The sequence below is a fragment of the Diachasmimorpha longicaudata genome, chromosome 9 (genome assembly GCF_034640455.1).
Source record: "Diachasmimorpha longicaudata isolate KC_UGA_2023 chromosome 9, iyDiaLong2, whole genome shotgun sequence".
Classification (NCBI taxonomy): Eukaryota; Metazoa; Arthropoda; class Insecta; order Hymenoptera; family Braconidae; genus Diachasmimorpha; species Diachasmimorpha longicaudata.
In genome coordinates, this window is record NC_087233.1 from 7,690,581 (window position 1) to 7,711,421 (window position 20,841).

A 20,841-nucleotide genomic window follows, 5' to 3' on the forward strand; every position below is an offset into this window, starting at 1 on the left:
AATCCTCCATCGATTTATTCAGTTGAGTTATTTACCTGATGATTTATTCCAGAGTTTCTGAAGAGATATATTTTTCATCTCCAAAAAATGATTTGAAGTTAATGATTGAAAGAAATCATTGCATCAATCTCGATTTAAAATGTACCGTCTTGGGGAAACCGTTCTGAGGCTGAAAAATTGACGATTAAAAATGATAAAGTGTTTCTCAAAATCCAAGTCACCGCACTCCCACGTTAACTCACCACGTCTCAACACGTTCCCCTCCCCCTGCCACTTGATTTTCTCCCTCATCGAGCCCCTTCTCCCTTGGCGTCGTCGCTGTCCGCCTCGCGGTATAATTGTAATCTATTGCCCCATCTGTGTTTTCCACGGCGATGCTATAACGAAAGACTCGATTCCATACCGCATAACCCCTTGATAAAGTGTACACATGCGAGTCGCGTGTCTTTCTCGGTGGAAACATGCACGTTTTACCTGTACGTAGGTATTAAACGTGTGAGATACGCCCGCGTGTTGTGGCTAGGCGCCGTTTCAACAGTTTTTGTATTAAAATTTTATTTTAAAACTCCGGCCCGGGGGGGAAGAGGAGGAGGATTGTATCTGGTTAATGCGCCGGGAATACCTGGCCGAGGCGTCTACGTGACGCGAACGAGTTCGATTGAGCGAGTCCTGCTAGGAGATAACTGATAGAACCCGTTCCTAGACCGCTCCGAGGAGATGAGTTGAAAAAAATGATAACGAGAGCTATGAAATTTTGAGTTTCGCATTAAGTTCCTGAGTGTGCTCACGGGGGAGATTAGTTTAATGGGATGAAGTGATAGTTCTGGGGGTTTTACAGGTTTTAAAAGCTTTATCTGGCTGAATAATTCATCAGGAGTGAATGACAGAGGAGAACGAAATTGCGAGTCCCAAAAAGAAAAAAAAATAATTCATCAAAAAAATTTCAATAGTTTTATTTCCACCCAAAAACCATGATTCCATGATGGAAATATAAGGTTTACAAAAATCAAATTAATTTATCATTGATTGAGTTCCCTGACGAACCTCTGTTGAGATCCAGAACCAGAAACCCATCTCGTGGAGCTCTCGAGTTTCCCCGACAAACGGTAAAAGATAATTGACGCGCCAAAAAAAATAAATAAATAAAAATAAAGCCCCAGATACTTTGTTTCTTGCAACAATAACATCCAAGTCGGTTTTCCGAGTAAATACCATTTTCATGTGTAAGTCCATTGGTTAAAGTTTTAGAGGGCACTTTGGAAAATACGGAAATACTGGGTATGATGATGATGAGGATGATGACGGTACACAAAGATGTAAAAGATGTAGAAAAGATCGTAAACGACGGACAGGCCTCTACTTTAGATTCCACTGTTGGATTCCGTCGTGCTAGGGTTGGAAATATAAACCGTTGCACAGTTATCGTAAAAAGTGGTCGAGTGGATTCATGATATACTGGGTTTTTTCAGGTATTTTGCGGAATAGAAATGCCGGAGCTATTTGAATTTATGATTATTGGGGGAAAAAATCATTTTAAAAATTAATTTTTTTTCGATTCAACTTAATAGCCGACTTTTTCATGGGAAATTAAATACTTTTACGTATAAATTAATTTTTTATTCTATTCCTTTCCTACTACCGTTACGAATTTATAGACTCCCCCCCATCTTGTGTGATCGTTTCACTCTTATCGGTTGCCATATTCATTTTTTTCTCTCCTCTTTATTGGCTCTCATACAAAACTATGGTGGATACGAAGGTATTGGTTACGAAATGATCAAATAAAATAATTATGTTCGGCGATAGATTTTAGCTTCAGTAATGATATCGAAAGCCATCTGGAACAAGTTTGTAATTAGTCCGTAGGCGGTTGAATAAACCAGCACCGAAGACTTAGCAGAGACCGATCATTCAGGACTCGATCCAACGTATGATCCTATATACTTTCATCCTTCGACTCTTATTAGCCAATGCTGAATGGGAGGGCGTCAGGGAGATGAAATAAAATAAATGAAAAATGCAAATAAAACATCTCGATCATGAGAAGCTCTTCCTCATGAGGCATCAATTACTTGTGGATTAATTGGCTACTGACAATGAAAATTTTCGCCTTCCCCCATCATCATGGGGGTTGGCCAGCCCTCCTCCCTGCAATCATTGGTGATCGATCGATCAATCCATCGGGGGCATCGATTGATCGATTGTGTTTGCACGCTTTGGATCGGTTGTTTGAAAACATATTTAATGGAAGTATTTGAATGCCTCGATGATTGATTATTCTTGAGGATATTTAAAATAAAGGAGATTTTTTTTTTTCAAAATTGAATTACTGAGGATTTTTTAAAAAATAATTCAGTAGAATGAGACTTTGAAAATTGGGAGCATTATTGGGAATTTGGGGGAATTAAAGGAAATATCTTCTCTGCGTGTGAGAAAATTTTCAGCGTTTCTCGCAGGGATATTGCATAATTTTCTATTGAACATAACATACGCGCCGGATTCACATTTACTATTGCCACACCCAGGTCACGGAGATGTGAAACTATTTCAACTTCAGCGATTTTTCCAGATAATCTCTGCCCACTTTCACGGATAGACCGATTGGTTTGATGTTTTTTACTTTAAAGAATTCACCCTATTCTCATTAAATGAAAATTTGTTTGAACTATATTTTGCACAGGTCTAGCACCGTACATATACACAAGATGAGTAAAAAAATTCTCAAGCCAAAAAAAAATTGAACACCGCAGATGATCGATCCCATCAAATCAGAAGTTATCGTCGCGATGTCGTCGATAACCAATAGATAGAGATAGGAGTGGAGTTAGCGTAAAGTGCTTGATCGCGTGCGTGCATAATATTCATTAAAAGCCATGTGCGGCTTCCTACACTACTCGGCTAACCCTCGTCCACGTTGAATACCGGTCCCCCGACGTGACTTCCCACCGATTAAACCAATGCTGCATTTGATAAATTAACGAGCAACAAATGAATAGGAAAAATAAATACGTATTTGGAAAAAAATGTCGGATACATAACGGCTTGGCAGTGAGATATAACCGCCGAGAAATGAGGTAAAACCGGGGAAAATTATTGAAGTGAGAGGAAAAAGTTTGGAAAATTATTTGTACACTTCAGGGATATTTATTTACAGCCCATGAACTCGAGGGATAAATCATTCAGACTTGAGGGGATTTTTTAAATTTATTAGCGGTTGAGCAATGGACTGGAAACAATAAAATTAGGGAAACACGAAATTTTTTTCAAAATATTTTTAATCCTTTGACTTTTATTGATTAGTAAGAATTTAAAAATAATTTTCCAAAATTCTGTACCTGAAAGTTACAGGCCCTATCGATTTTTAGAAAAGAGATCGGATTTATTTCTTCAAAAATTTTCAAGCGCGACGAATAAAAATTTTTCAGTAAAACAGTATCCGACTGAAGAGAATGAACATAAACTGAAGAGAGTGCACCGCATATCTTTCCGCTGGAATCGTTCAGGACACGCCTTCCTCGGGGATAACACGGAAAAGGAGAGGGTTGGTCTGTACGCCGAGTCACCTTTTTACCAACAATATATTTCTCCCGGGGTATCGACTCGTTACTAATTCAGGACTTCAGAAAATTCCTCGGAGACTTTTTTCCGTTTCGTTAATTTTTCAACGGTTTTTTTTCGCATTCTCGTGGACCTCGTTAATTTTGCACTCAGGATTTTTTTTTATTTCTGAGGTAATTTGTGTAAATGATGGATCAGGGACAGCCATTTTATCTTCAGCGCTAATGACGGATATTTTTTTAATTTAAAAAATCTCCATTCACACAATAAAATGAATAAAAAGCCGAGTTCCCTCAATCACTCGCTTCCAGATAATCCAATGATCCCGAGATATTTACGATTATCGGGCGATAAACCTCGGATATATTGAAATGGGCGTGTCTGTACTCCCACGAGAATTGAAATCATTGACACAGTATCGAGCTGTGAAAAATCCCAAGTAATTGCACAGCGAGGGAATAAATAAATACGAGGTAAAAGGATAAAACGTTCGATTCGTCGAAATATCTCGTTCATCTGATTTCACCTGGGAGCGCACCTGAGGATAGGGTTTTCAGGCAGCTCGACGTGACATACACACATGTACACGTGCAAGTGGAGCAGAATGCAAATGTTTTTAATAGTAAAATGGGGGCTGCGCCATTCTCCAGTTGAATGGGGACTGGTGAAAAGAAAAGCCGGGAGAAAAGGAAACATTTCGGTCGCCAACCGGGGCATATCCGAGGGTGTGGCCGAGATATCGAGATTATGGTTCGAGAGCAAGTCCTCTTGTTGAAATTGTATTATCTCGTGAGGTTCGTTTGTACGTTTCCTTCTTGGAATTGAGCCGATGGGATGCCGTCGGGCTGCGCCACACTTTACCTTCTTCCTGGATTAACGGTGCACGGAGAGCCCAGATGAGGCATCTCCACACCCACGAGACACTCGATTGACCGGGGAAAATGGGCTTTCAAGTGGGGTCTAGTTGGTCGAGTTACATTGCTTTTTATTGGGATCTTTTCAAAAATGAAAAATGGCTGAATTTCACTCAGGCATTCTCAAGAAATTAAGACTAAAAAATGCTCCACTTCACACCTACTTGCCAATTTGGCAGCAAAAAAATTTTTATCGTCTCTCCTTTTATTTCCCGAAAATATTTTTTTTTTAATGATGAGTTCTGAAAAACTCCAAATGCTCCCATAAATCGTTCAAATGATATTAAATTCCCACTTTCCAGAATTTAATGGTTCAATCAATCCAAAACCGGTTATCGCGCACAACGATATGATAATTAAACGTCTCCAGGACTGATTACATTGACGACGAATGAAACGCAGGTCACCATCGACTCCTCACCGTCCTGAGGTGCATGATTCACGGCACCGAAGGTCATTTTTTACGATACGCATCGTAGAGAAATGATCAGCATCTCAGAACGGTACCCTAGGGAGTTTAATACGGCTATCGAAAGATGCTAGGATATGATGGGTAACATCAAACGACTACATTTAACCTCTTCCCCCTGGGGGCTACATCTCATGATGCTTCATTCGAGCAAAAACATCCCGCTGAGAATTGGACTCTCCGTTTTTTCATTATTAATTTTTCATCGGAATAAAGTGATCTGACCTTAGCGATGACGTGAAGATTCTCTTGATTATTATTTTGACACTTACTTGTAACAAAAGAGAATGAAATCATGAATTACTGTGGAGAATTTAATTTATTAATAAAAATGAAGAAGGCTTTCCCCAGCCGTAAAATCCCTCGACATCGAAGCGAATAAAATAAAAAGTCTACGGATAAAGATAGAAAATATAAAAATCGAATGAAACCGGTTAACGATAGCGCAGCAAGTAAGGCAGGTCAACCCTCGGGTGTGTTCACCACTGAAGTACGACCTTCGGCCTCTTTCATACCTTTCTTTTCCACATCTTCATTTATTTTTTTACTTAGTTTCATTTATACAGAGTGGCTAAGTACCGCTACGAGTCACTGTGAGAAGGGAGAGAGCACCCAAATGGCATCGCTAGCCTACATACCTATGGGGATTGGATTATCGCCGATCGCGAATGTCTTAGAACCAGGGAGAGAGGTAACGAGTGTATGGGATGCATGCGGCACTACTGGGTTAGGCCGAGGAGCCAGCCAGCCAGCAAGCCAGCCAGCCAATCGTGAGAGGTGGAGCTGGCAGATAAGCGCGATCGTGATTATTTGTGATAAAAACATGGAGAAGGGCAATATTAAGTTGAGAGGGGAGATTAAACATTTTTATAATGTTGAAATGTTGAAAGGAAAAAATTTAATTAATTTTTTGGTCAACCAAACCAAAAAGAAAAAAATCTCAAATCACCCGAGGCCTTCTGCAATATTATTTTTACATTATTCAATTGCATTTGCCAGTTAGTTTAATAGTATCCATCAGCAACAAATCCCCCAGCTGATGATGATACCCAGTAGATTGAGAAAGGTAACAGAAATGAGGAAGAAGTCGGTTGTTCTGCACTGGGTTGAAAGAGCCACGCCGCATTCCGCGCGCCTTAGGTTGATTGGTTTTGGCCGAAAGCCTGAGGAAGCCGCTGGGGCTGTTAGCACGGGGTCAGGTCGGGTCGATGACGTTCTACGTGACTGTCCCTCCCTCTTCCCCCTGCAGTACCGCCAACGGGGTCCTTCATTCACTGGTGGATTCCGGTATCAAGGCAAATACACTCGTAAAATATCTGCGGTAGCACTTTTCTCGGCCTTCGCACCTCTCCCACTGGCACTTCCGCCTTTTCAGTACCTCTCAGACATTCAGCGAGAGTCAATTTCCCTCTTTTATCCGTTCACACGTCTCCTCACCGTGCGAATGACGTTTAACGAGGGAGATTTACCGCGGCGAGAACAATTTTTCCTCCCCGACTGCTCCACCCTTTCTGATACTTAAATGTGTGTCTCGATACACTTGCGGCTTTATCTCGGCTATTTTTTTTTATTGTAATTGGGAGAGGACTCGTAAAATCGGCTTAACGACTCGACGAGACATGATCACTGCGTCGTCTCCTCGGTTTACGAGCTCTCCCGGTGATAAGGGAGGAATGAACTGACAATGTTTGGAAAATACAATTTTTTGGAAACTGTTGCACAAAAATTCTACATCTCACGATTTTACGCGAATCTCAACAACTTTTTAGCTTTTGCGTGAGTGAAAGTCCACTCCAGGTTTTTTATCGACGATATAAAATATCTGATTGGGTTTGTTTTTATGTTGGTAGAGGAAATGTTCACTTTTTCGGGCTTTCTTTTACCATTCTTTTAGGCTTAAACGTATGAGAAAATTGTAAAAAAATTCACAAACCATTTGTTGCAACTCGAATTTATTCTAATATTTTCCTTTCATGAATAATCAATGTAAATTCTGTCAATTGCTGATGAACATCACAGCCCAGTTATTTCGGAGATGTCAAAAAATTTCTTTTAAAAAAATCCTTGACACTCAATAATCAAGCGATGTGCGTTTTCGCGCGAGAGGTTGCTCAAAAACCAAAGGATTTGAAAGGTAATAATTACGAGGAGGCAACCCCCTCCTCTCTCTCTCTCTCTCTCTTCGCGTATAATTTACAGTCGAAAATGTATGCGCAGGCCCCATGAGAACGCAATCTCGCGAAAAATCCGCGGATCAAAGGAACGGGACGCGTATAAAGTCATCATCATTGTGCCATTGACATGATTTCACCTGTACGTAACACAAAGCGAGATTGTCTTGAACCCCATCTCCCTCCCCCTGAAATTCTACGGGACATACACCGCAGTTGATACGCGGAGGAAACGCATTTGCCGGGGGGAAACCAAAAGTTTTCGCTTGCGGTTACGCGCAAGGGCGGTATCCATAGGAACACCTGCACGATCACCTGCACTCAATGTCTTCAAGCTCATTCCCGGTTTGCAGCATCAAGCCTTGTATGTGTTTCAGAATGAGATGAGAAAAAAGGAATGAACAGGGGGAGGCGGAGGGAGAGAGAGGACGAAGGGTCCGGTTTAACTCGTAATTTATACCCCTTCAGTGAAACGATAATTGCCATTCAAAAGTCGTTGTGTCCCGCCTGTGAAGAATCGTGGGATGAAGATTTAAAAATCAAGGGATTTCTTGAGGAGATAAACAATGGAAGAATAATCTTGGTTGTCTTTTTCGACCAATTTTGTTCGTGTGTGTTCAACCCCTAAAAAATGACAAATCTTGTCAGAGGTTGATAGCGGTATATTATATTCTAAAAATGTCCAATTAATTTTGCCGCGAGGTGTGCAAATGGAAAAGTTTGATTTCCGTGTTCGCAAGACGACACGTGTGTTCACGAAAAATATTCAGGTGCCGCCGGAGAGTTTCCGTACTCGGTTCGAGCCTCGGAACGCAGCTCCGAGGGATTGTCATTCGATTAATTAAGCCCGGCAGACTCCCTTGACATCCGATCGATCTGGCAAACTGTCCGAACCGAGCCAACTTGCCACTCTTTGTCCCCGATCTACCCTGGACCCCTTCGATTTGTCAAAGTTGTTGCCTCCTCCCCTCTCTCCAGAAACCATACCTTTCGCCTTATTTTTATCGTTTAATTCCCTCTTTACCATCTTCCCGTGCACTCCACCAAGTCAAAAAAACGGAGGGGGGCAATCGTAAATTCGAGCGAGGATTTATCGTCCCAGATGTCGTCTGACTAATTGACGCCCCGAGATACGCGCTTTCGTGGTTCTGTTCCTCTCAGTATGAAGCATAGCATGCAATCTCGGTTGAGTATGTTCACCAGTGAAAAGCATCAACTCCGTTATGTGACTCTGTTATCCGATTGCCCTGGCAACCGGAGAACTCAGGCGCATCGGGAAATATTTTGGTAAAAGTGCACCAACACCTTAACGAGACCAATTATTTCGTCATTGGTAGTTCGCATTCAGTTTCCATAATTATGTTTTAAAGCCTCGATAAAACTCCCCAATTGTTTTGGACTTTTTCTGTCCATTAATATTTTTTTCAACACATTTATTACTGGCTTCGTATATTCTAGTGATTCTAGATTCAGGAAAAATTCCCCAACAGCCCAAACCTTTAAAAATATTCAGAGAATAAACGGCTATTACCCGGAATGCGCAATGGGTAAAATTAATGCGCGAATAATCGTGGATATTGATTCTGTTGGCCGAGATTAATGGTCATCTGGAGGACAGTCGACCCTACCCCATCGCGGTGATGATTTATCGTACAACCTGGACGAGCCAACGGGGCTGCGCGAACGGTGGACGCGTGTCAACGGTATCCATTCGCCATGTTAAACGCCATTTACTTTCCTTTCTCTCGTGACTATCGAGGATTTGTGGCTTAATGTAACCGGGGGTTACACCCAAAGGAAGTCATTTCGCCGGAATTATCGCAAAAAATTGGGACTTAATGACGACTCGAATCACGAAATTATTAAACTTGTTAAGTTCCTTTGCGTTTATGGGCTTTTTAAATTGGAAAGATATTTCGAAATTTCGGTTGTAAAATTGTTAATTGGTATTGACTACGGAAGTCCTTATTTTTTAACTGTATGAATGCATGTAAATATTAATTAATTGTTTTAAAATGATATAAATTTATTCATACTTTAACGATTATCTTTCGTGATGATAAAACCATTAAAAAATGTATAATTTATTTGGATTCATAAATAAATGAACATTATCAACAAGAATTTAAGGCCCTTTAAAACGGCGGATAACGCGATACCAACGAAATATTGAAGTGGTATGCAAAAAGGGAAATAAAGTGAAGAGATTGAAGCGGAGGGCGATGATACTGAAGGAGAGCATGAGTTCTGATGAGCTAATAATTTTAACGAGAGTCAATCGCTCTTTTCGGAGAACTTCTCAATTTTAATTGCAACACGAAAATGCGCGTTCAACAACTCTCATGTCGCCTGCGTTATTTTTTAAGGGGAGGAATAAAACAACTGTTAATGCACCGGCCGATCGTCTTGATAATGCATCAGGGCAACGTGACTCTCTAGCTTTTACGCACGAGTTGGTACGAACAATAATCCTCAATGGATCAGCATAATGTGGAATAGAAATGTTGTAATTATGGGGAACACTGGTAGAATTAATTATTATATTTTTGTTTAGCAGAATAATATCTCTAGGAGAAAAATGGGGTAGTATTTTTTGCAAAGAATCATTTTTCTTCATTTCTCATAAATTCTTGACCAATTTTCCCTTCCCCACCGTCACTCTCTCCTTTAATATCACTTTGTACAAATGATTCCAGTTGACTCATCAAATTGCCATCGAAATAACGACTCCATCATCCCTGAATTTTCTCACCGTTTCTGCCTAGTGCACAAAGGCGTGGAATCGTATCGATTACCCCGAATCGTGACGCGGGGGCGCAATGCAGTGAGATAAATTTTTCGTCACACTGTTGCAGCTCACCTGGGGCACCACGATCCAGTGGAAATAAATTTCAATGAACGATCCCGCGAATCGACGTGAAAAATGAGAAAAAAATATATATTGGAAACGAAAAAAAGGGCAGTGATAAAAATGAGGTCCGACTGAGAGGGTGAATAGTGCTGTCTGAGGGGATACGAGAGAGATGGGAGCTTTATAAAACGTCTGTTTGACTGGTATGGGCGGGTTGTACATTCAGTCGAAGCCAGTAGCCTGAGGACATCACGAGTCCTCTTTCGTGTTGCTCCCACCAGTCTCCCTCCTCCGCGAGTCCATCATTTCGCCCTTTCTCAGTCTCGTTTATGCCTGCTATCCCCTCTCCCTATAGTGCTGATTCCGAAGGAGTCGTCTTCTGCTGATCATTGTCAGGAAGTCGACTGATTTCAAAAATTCCAAAACTTTGAATTTTCATTTAATTTTACTCTTACTAGAGAAAATTTCTTGTTTTCCACTCAGACGAATTTAGAATAGTCAGAATAAAATTGATCTCATCATATGTCGGATTGGGTCTCGCTACTATCACCCGGTGATCACCGCTATGAAATTTTAGAATCGACCAGACGCATCAGAAGAGCCAGTGCAAAGGAAAAAAATGACGTTTATCCCCCAGGGCAATCCACTGGAATTCTCCATGATGCCCCCTCGCGAAGGAGTCAGGTAGGGGATACAAACGATAGCATCTAGTGAATCCCGTGCGAATCGGACGATTCCGCGTCCGTTACGCCGGCAAAAGGAGGGTTCCGACGGATATACGCGCGCAAACGTGCCTTTTATGCGCATCTCGCCGACATCAAAAGACCAAAGCGACTCACCTCACTGTCCCCGGCCCTTTTACATTGATAGGTACACCAGTGAAATCCAAGAGCCATCACTTATGATGTTTTTCCATCACTCCCCCAACTGCGCTTGTTAGACATTTAAATGAATTTCTTTATTTCTTGAACCATCGAGGTCTATTCGAAAATTCAATTTTTATGTGCCTCATAGAGGGATGCAATCATAATCAACATTAATATCAATTAACTGAGGGCATAATAATTAATTGGCTCATGAATAAGGAATCATAGAGGAATTTCACTCGAATGAAAATTTAATTTGAAAAAACAATTAGGAAAAATTTGAATTTTTCTCGGATGAAAGTTCTCAAGTAATTTTCTAAGAGCGCATCGAGCGATTCTATAATTCTATGGTTGTTGGTGCGGAGCATCTAGTCTCTAACTCATTTGCACTGGATCCATAGTCCTATGATTTTATTCATAATCAAGGGGGGCGATAAACTCTAGTGGCGTGGAGCGATTAAGGCCACCGGAGTTGAAATGCGATCTTCAGAGAGGATTCTCTCTACTACATGGGGGGCAGAGGGGGAGGGAGAAGGTGGAGAAGGACGACTCACACCCGCATGTACACAACTGGCATTTCCTGGCTGGATTATAATCCCAACATCTGACTTGTTTGCGGTCAGATATAACTCCGCGATCAACGGTAGTTTGCCTTCTGAAGCATTCAGGACTATTTAAGAGACTAGGGGATTGTGGAGATTTTTTTTTTTTTTTTCATTTGTATTCTCGAATGTCAAGTCTCCGATTACGGTGAGGAAATGGCAAGGGATAAGGGAGTGGGCGGTGGGGAAATGTGGGGGTGAATGGAGGATTGGAAATTCTTCTTACAGAGCCCTTTGAAAAAATACCTTAAAAAATGGAAAAAGTGTATTTCCTCAGAATAAATCTCCTCGAAGTTGGAAAAGAACGAAAAGCCGAACGAACGCAGAAAAAAATAAATAATGGCGTCGACGTGCCATAAGTTCACAAGGAAGAGGAGGTAAAACAGATAAACCACATGGTTAAAGCGTCTGGGGTGCACCGGAGAGGAGTCGAGAGTTGAGTTTTAATGAGCCACCGCGTGCACATACGGGTATTCCCCCGCAAATACGATAGCATCAGTGTTATGCCCTTAACTTTGTTAGGGGCATTGTTATACCAAGTTTGCCTCACCGCAAGGACGAATTATCCACGCCTTGCTCCCTTCTTTTTGTCGTCATTAATCTCCCTATTCCCTTTTTCCCCCATTCTCGAAATAAAAAAGGATAATAAACTAACGAAACACTTTTCCCCATTCTGTTACCCTCCCCTTCTCTCAATAACTATCTCTTCCCGACAACGATTATTGGCCATTGATTTTCGAGTATATGAGTATCCGGAATATGCGAGAAGAGTTGCTCGTTAAAGCTTTGAATTATCGAGTGAAAGAAGGCACGATAGGTACTGTCGTAATAAACATCTTCCTGGCTTGTATACAATTTTTCATTCGCCTCTCTTCATTTCCTCCCTGTCTATCATTCCTTTTTTACACACCAACTGTATCTCTCCTTGATTATGTCCTCCAACATGTGGACAAAACAATTCGTCTCGTTAAGAACTGAACGGTGAGATAGTGAAAAAAGGGAAAGAGGGAAAATAGAAAATTGTTGGCAAGACCAATTGTAATTTCACCGCTCGTCACTCATCGTTTTCTTGCCTCTTCACCATCTCAACGCGTCTTTTGTCTATTTCTATTGTGGAACAGTAGGAGAATTGTCAACTTGAATGACGGGAACTCACGAGAAGTGGATTTTTTTCCGGTTGAATAGTTCCCTAATAATTTTATGAATTTCACATTGTAAATAAATTTTTTCCAATTACTAGAATTTCTCTTTGATTCAATTTTGAAGATCATCTTCGAAAAATGTTACATGGAATTTTTTAAAAGGAGATGAAACTACATTTTCTCACTTCCTCACTCTCTCACCTAGTTGTGGGAAAAGGGGAAACAAAGGGATCACCTCTCGAGTATAATTACTGAACGTCGCGAGAGAATATTTTACGATAAATAATGAGGGCTCTCTGCGTATACCGGGAGTATCGCGGTGTGTACGGCCTCACGAGGGGTTGCACAAGCAACAGATGCACAGTAGCTCTGTATGGACGACTAGTCATCCCCCCTCTCTCCAGAACCCCCTTATTCGTATTATGCTTATTATTCGAGGGAACGCTTGAAGATCCTAGTATTAACGAACTATCGTTTTATTCTCTCGTTAACTCGTTTATGGTACAGCTGGACGCTGAGGATTTCCTAGGGGGAATGTCTTCGGAAGCTGTTCGGGTCGCCGATCAAATTCTTGGTTTTTTTTTTCATTTCAAAGACGTCATTATCAGTTTATCAATTTTTAATTTATGAATAGTCTCTAAAGTTTCGAAAAACACCAGATACACTAAAAAATATGGTTACAGTATTAGGAAAAAATGGACAACGTCGTGACGAAATTTTGAAATCATGACGCGATCTAATGGAATGTCTGAGGAAGCTATTTTCCATTTTATAGATGAAATTTCTATATTTTTATATCCGATTTAGACATTAATTATGACACTCGATGTCTCCCGATTTAAAAATAAAATTTATATTCTATGAGATCGAGAATGGTGGATTTTTCTTGGGAAAACACCCACGCAAAACAAAGAATGTATAATTTCTAATAAATCTTCGAAGATTAAAACTCGCTGGAGGTCGTGAGATGCCGGCGATAAAGCATTAAACTAACGTTACCCGAAAACAAAACGTTATAACCCTCGAGGCATCCAGCAATATCCTAGCCAAAGTACTTCCGGAAGTGATGAGTTTTCCAATATTATTTTGTAATTCATTCGGCACAATGCATGCTCGAGGCCAATAATTCTTACAATCTTGGGTGAATTCGATCGAAATGATTTCGCCGAGGTCGCGATTTATCGTACGGTCAAAATCTGCATAGGCAATAGTCGTGAACCATTAAAACGTGTAGTCTCTGATTTTATGGTTATCCATAAACTATTTCCTGTTTTTCCATAGTGATTTTTTTTCCACTCGGACGGGATGGATGGAGGGAGGGTCCTATAAAATGGAGGGGGAGAGGACGAACAGGGGTGTAAAGACCGACACTCCGTAGTTGGAAAACAACTCCAGGTGCAAAGTGGTCAAGACATCTTCAGAACAAGGGGAAAAAACGGGGAAAAGTCAGACGTGAAGGTGTTAAGTTATTATTCAAAGGCTTGTGCAGAAACATAACTCGGTAAATAAATGGGAAAGCACCAAATTTTTAAAACAAATTACTAATAATTCCTGGAGATGAGTATATTCGCCACGTTCATCCTCCAATATAATGAAGCACCGGTGAATTTTTGAATGAAAATACTGCACCGAGAGGAAGACTATCGTAAAACTATAAAATCGTGGATTACCTCACGCGAGATCGTAGAGGCCACTATAATCCTGGGATAGAGATTGACATATAAAAGGAAACACTACGCCTGCGTTGAAACTTGACGTTTATACACGTTTACTCCCACTTGGAGTCAACGTACGGCCGACACCAATGAAACCTTATCCTAAAATCTTTAAGAGTAGAGGAGAGCGACTTCGTGGCCCTCGGTATTTTTTACATCTGTCCCTTGTTCTGTTGTACCCTTTATCTTCGTCTTCGTTTTACGAGTACTGTACTGCCGTAAATTCGATCGCGAGAGCACCATGATAAACACGCGAAAGTTGATGTGATGATGAAACAATGGCCAATTCAAATGAATATGTTTTTAACCATCAATTAACGGAACAATCAAAGTCATTATCAAATATTTCAATAATTTTCCGCATCATTTATTGGGAAATTCTCCAGGTACAAAAAAAAACACTTATTTTTTACAACAAATTCCAGTCAAATAAACCACGACAGATTATTAAATTGTGGCGAGGCTCATTAGGTTCTCCCTTAATATTCGTGATCGATCATGCGTCGAATTGCGAGTCAATGAGCAAGAAAACTCCCCCGGCCGCAGGGGGAGGCGCCTTTTGGGTGGCCCGCGAACAAGTAAAAAAAGGCGATAAATGTGACTGGCAAGCATCGAAACAAAGAAACGGAAGCTGCAAAACTCGGGGAGAACGAGAAACGCATTAAAAAAATTCCAGTAAATGGACACGAAGAGAAGGAAGATGGAGTTGGTAACCGCAGTTGGGCGTGAAAGGTGAGAAACCGATCTGCATAAGAAATCGAGTATTCGAGAGTCGAGTGGAGACTCGAGCTAAACCCGATGTATCGAACAGTGAATCTTCCCGAGGAATCGATCTGGGCGTCATTTTGTTCGTGATTTACGAGGAGACAGCGGAAAATAAATAGGGAGAACCAAAATGTGAGCGGTTGTTGTATTGAGAAGAATCGATCCCTTCAAATAAATCCTATAATTGTCTAAAAATATTCATATATTAATATTGGCTATTTATTTGGAGTTTTCATTCAATGGTATTCAAAGTTATTGGATTTTTTGACGTGTTAAAATGACATTAAAAAATTCGCCAAGATTTTGCTTAATTCAAAACGGGATTCCCCTGCGGATCGATCAGCAAAATGAGAGACGTGAGATTTTTTGGGGAAAGGAAAGGCCAATTGCAGATACGCAGGGGAGTTCATGCATTATTTAATTCTCAAATTTGTTGAGGAACGGAAAAGGCTACGAGCCTTTTTTGGGACGCACCATTTCGTCGATACGGAGGTATTCAAGTCTTTTGCATTACAAAATGCAATTTCGCATCGAGGGATTTTCTTGCGGCGCTGATCAGACTAGGGGATAACAGCGCTTTTGGTGGCGAAGGTGTTCGAAATGAGGTGGTTTTCCAATAATTTTTATTAACGAAAGAAAAACATGAATGTAAATACTTTGAATTACCAAAGGATTGAAAATTTTCGCCTTCAATTTTTCCGTTCCCTCGAATTTGCAGTGTAACGGCCGCAACAAGCTGTCACGTCTAGTACATCAACTGGAAATTAACTCGCTCCAAGTTGAGGATTCCCTCCGCCTACGTACTATTTTCAATGGGATGAATCCCTCAAGCTGAGTGTTGGCATGCTGACGTCATGATGCAGCAGGAGGCCTTGTACTTGGACTCAAACTGTTCAATGCCCTATTCTTCCGGGTAAAAATGAGAGACAATGGGGAGAATTGTCGGGCCCATAATGTTCATTGTGCGATGATTAAAGCATCTCTTGTACAGTAAAATTAGTAATTTTTTTTTCATTATCTCTCTGGCGAAGGAATTTTCTTTTATCGAAGAGTCTCCAGGGGGATTGGAGAATTCCACTGGAGGCGAGTGCACCCAGGCGGTACCATCTGACGCTCGGTGAAAGAAGGACGGAAGATCGGGACAGATTGCCGGAGTATCTGCCGCTAGTTCAGGCATTTTGCCTCCACTAGGATCTCTGTCTCTCCGCTGTGCACTCGGATTTTAATGCGACGGTAAAAAGGGAAAAGAGAGATCTCCATGTTTTTTCTTTTTTGCTATTGAAAATAGGTGCACCAAATGGCAGCGCTATCGTATCGATAAGGGGGGGATTGAGGGAGGTGGGTGCTTTCCTTCATGGATTTAACGAGGTAAACTCGAGGGGAAATAGAAGGTGCCCACCTCTGGCGTAAGGTACACATACGAGAAAGTCGAGTGAGACGCGCCTCTCGAGGAAATCTTGGCTTTATTCCATTATTTCTTAATATTTTACATGGACTTTTAATCATTTAAACGCGACAAAGTTCTTTTAACCGAATAAATCTCTCCAAATGCCCACCACGTAAAACCCCAATCTCCATCAATAACCACCGACATGAAGAAATAAACGAACAATTGTTTTTATGTTTCACACTTTTTTCATTTCGAAAATTGTTTTTCTCCCGGAATGAGCTCCTGTAAAATGATCTTCACGAGTCGACGCATCGTTTAAATCACTCTCGGCTCTTAAAGACTTTCGTCAGTGCATGAGAAAAAAAAAACGAAGGGGAAGTGAAAGGAAATTGCAAAACAAAAATATGCAGGGCGGGCATCTCTCGAACGAGATCATAAATTTGTTGAAATGAGAAATACAGCTTTAGGAGTGCGTGGTGCAGGGAATTGACGTGTTTTGTCCCCCTCAAATTGCCTGGACCGACCGGTGATGGTGAGGGGTTTTGTCTATAGAAATTTCATTCCTCTGACTTTTGAAGCGATTCAACCCCTTTTGTGTTGGCACCTAAATAATTTTCGGTGAATTGTATACACCCCGAATGGATGTTTCTCGTTGTAAGGATTCGCGTGACTAATTGTAGGGATCTTTCTAATTATTTAACGTTTCAAAGAGCTCTCCCAATCCTTAATTTTTCCATTTTCATCAGATTAATTTGTGAATTATTTTATATAGCTGGCAAAATTCCATATAAAAGAATTTCTTCTGCGGTTTTCCCCTAGAAGCACTCATCACTGAGGTAATTATGGTTGTCCGAGAAAAAGTTCATGCTGAATCAATCGAGTTAAAAGTGAAAAAATTATCGTGTAAAATATTCGCTGAATATTTTTCTCGGGATCCAATGAAATTGGCGTAATTAACTTTTAATGAATTTGTAACAAAACACCACTCGGCGTGTTTAAGTCACGTAGCCGCAATGAGAATAAATAAAACGAGTAAATGAAGAATGCGAGTTGGAAAAATGTTGCATTTTGTGGAGGAAGAAACTTGAAGATTATATCGGCACTTGGTACACGCCTGGACTTCTTTACTCTCGTTCGGACATTTTATCTCGAATCTGTGTGTGCTTGCAACTCTCTTTCACTGTCCCTTCATCTTATTGCGTGTCCGCAGTTCATCTCTCTCCCTCCCCTTGGTTTATGCCCCATCGTAGGGGCCAGCGCGCGATGTCATCGCGTAAAAACAAAAAAGAGGACAAAAAACATTGAGAGGAGAGAAAAAAACTAGACGAAGATTTCTCGTCCCGCCAGGGTAAATTGGTTCAGATGCCGCCGATTGCGTTGAAATTTTCTCGAAAAAAAATCCATAAAATTGGACGACCGACGTCGGGGACACGTTTCACAATTCCTAGTTTTTCTGACGATTACGTGAGGAGGGTTTTTTTCGTATAGTTCTTATGATCCTTATCGGTATAGACCGGATTTTTGGGGAGAAGTACACGTGAGAGGAATTGAAAATTATTGGTTTGGGAATTTTTCTACTTTGTACCAGTTTTAAAAACTCAAATTTTTCAACTTTACATTTTTATTGGAACCTTTCGACTTCAAGTTAAATTTTTTATCAGCTCCCATTTCTTCCGATTAAAAGCTAATATTGGATGCTCATCGATATTAATTCTTGACATAAATTTTCCAATTCGAGAGCACCACATGCCAGACAAAAGTTGGAACGAAAATTAATTGGCAATCCCTAACGAGAACGGAATCGTTGGGTCCCCGCGGGCACTCGTCACACATCCCGGAGAAGACGAACCGGCGTGACGAGTATTTTTTCCCCGTGGTCACAGGGTGAGCGTGACCCACCCTGCAGCGAGGACCAGTATGTAATGACTGGAGAACGTGCGTGATCTCCGCGTGTTGGGAGGAATACGCGTGATGTATGGTTATGATTCAGGGGTATGTAAATGCGCCCAGAGAGTCTGCTCACTTGATTTTTTCCTTTTTTCTACTCCAATCCTACTGTGATGGGGTTTTTGAGCATCTTTAATTATTACTATGGATTTTAGGCAGTCGTTGTCATTTAATTTTGATGTTGTATATTTAAGGAAGTCCATTCACAGTGAATAAAATTTTTTATTCATGTTCTTTGATTTTTCTTGGAGTAAATTAAATCCTGGAATCGTTGGAGTAAAAAAAAATGATAAAATCCAGCAAAAAATGACTCTTCCAGCTGAAGATATGGTAAAAAAAACACTGACTACTCTCGAGAAATAAAATGAAACCTCGACTGAGAGACGTGATTTTCCCCGAAGCTCTTAGCGGACTCAACTCTTCCCAAGGAGAGAAACACGGAGAGGATGATCGAATGAACTCGGTAAAGTGGAGGGTCTCGAAATGGCCAAGATAAGCCTTTGTGCCCGATGGACTCCTCTCTCACATCCCCGCATGCACGCTTGTCTCACATTTCGCGACGTGCGGCATCATATTTAACTTAAAATTTCCATCTCACCCTTAGGGGGTAATATTCTTTTCATCCTCACATATAATTCAGGAAGTTCGCTTCCTGGATTTAACTGAACAATATACTATAGCCGCCGAAGGTAATCGTTCATGCATGCTTACCACGAATAGAAAAAATCTTGAGAAATCGTATTGGCTACTAAAAATTTCAAATTAAAAATTATCTCTGGTAAAAAAAATACAGCAACATAGTTATTTCAAAACAATTTCCTCAACGTGCTTAAACAATTGCACAAACAAATAATTTCCCTCACCCATTAATCACCAATTCGCTTTGTTTTTCCATGAGAGAGGCTCATCGATTTGTAATTCCCGAGATTTAACTCAAAAAAAATATCGTCAGATCGAGAGACGAGGCAAAGAACGGCGGCGGGAGGTGAGGAGGGAGAGGAGAAGAACTCGACGAGAAGATCGGTGAAATCGTGCACTTGGCGAATCGATGGCAGCAATTTCGCGAGCGTGCGTTTATCGCGTTTAATGCTCCATTTGTTTCGCCGCAGGGCATCCCACCGTCGTCATCACTCTCTGCGGCCAACATCATCTCCGAGGCAAGATTACCTTGATTTTTTTGTTGATATATCGGAGAAAAATATAATGCAAAATAATAATAATAAAAAAACAAAAAACAATTGAAATCACAACAATTGGAAGAGTTGAAAAAACGAATAGGCCTAGTGTCTAACAATTAAGTCGCGTCTTAACCTCGCGAAGGGGTTCGAGAATTACTGGCTTCCTGTGGGTGAAGGCAGGATAGTTATCAGATCTCTTGGGTTGTCATCTCGTCGAGAATTTACCGAGGATACCGCTACCCCCCTCCAGGGGGTGGGGATCTGTGCAAACGCGTGCGAGACCGCTATCGTTCCCGGAACATCTCGCGATCCTCGTGACTTTTCACGCGTCACGGAGTTACGCGAGTTTTTCGTGAATTTATTATTTTGCGCTTATCACTTCAGCTTCAACGGACTGAAATCGGGGGACTAATGGTTTACGGACATTCTTGGAGAAGAACGGAATTAAATAACTGGATAAATTAATGATAGCAGTAATTGAAAAATATATGTTGAGTATTCATGATATTGTTGACTTACCAGGCATGCAGACGCAGCGAAATGTTCCGGGATCATCGAGGCAGGACCCATCATTCTGGCAGGGATGGCTTTCGCACTCGTTGACATTGGTCTCGCACCTCGGCCCAGTGAAACCCTGGGTGCAATTGCATGCAAACGATCCGGGAGTATTATAACATGTGCCATCGTGTTCACAAGGTGATCCTGCAAAGCAAAGAAAAACAATCGTCAGTCCAAAATAAAGGGAACTTTCTCGTAAAGGTATGAAATCCAACGAGCCCCCATCCATTAGTTTTATTCTCAAAACACACGTGAAGGCAATTGAATGCAATCGAATGGGAAAGTCTGGGAGTGCACTGTTATGGGAAGTATAATGCAGGAGTGAGATCGTTGGAGACTGGGGCCGAGTGATAATTAAAAGGAGAATGGACGCGGGCCGCATGATTAATGCTGTTGTGGGCATTGATACTCTAGAAGGAAGAAGTAACTGTCGATATAAATTTATTCGATTTAACTCAACAGAAGGCTTAATTGCTTGCATTTATAATTGGCTTTTAATTTCTAATCAGTAGTCAGTGGACCTGGTTAGCTTTAGGGGCAACGAGGGCTGTAAAGGAGGCGGAGTTCAAATTTTCAATTTCCTATTTTTATTAAGCGAAAAATTAATAAATTTATATCAATCGGGAGGGGAAAAATGAAGAAGAAATGAGAAAATCAGTGCAAAGAGATATCGCGTGCACCAAACATAAACATTTTGACACTCTAATCACTAGAT

At 40.9% G+C, this 20,841-nt stretch overlaps 1 protein-coding gene across 3 annotated transcripts in view; it reads right to left on the reverse strand.

Annotated features, from left to right (window-relative positions):
- The window catches only part of LOC135165881 (neurogenic locus Notch protein), a 110,732-nt gene that overhangs the window by 11,339 nt on the left and 78,552 nt on the right, over positions 1-20,841 (reverse strand). For all 3 annotated transcript variants that reach the window (XM_064127650.1, XM_064127649.1, XM_064127651.1), the window contains one exon: positions 20,088-20,270. In XM_064127650.1, the coding sequence (XP_063983720.1) occupies positions 20,088-20,270 (183 nt within the window). The remainder of the gene's footprint in view (positions 1-20,087; positions 20,271-20,841) is intronic.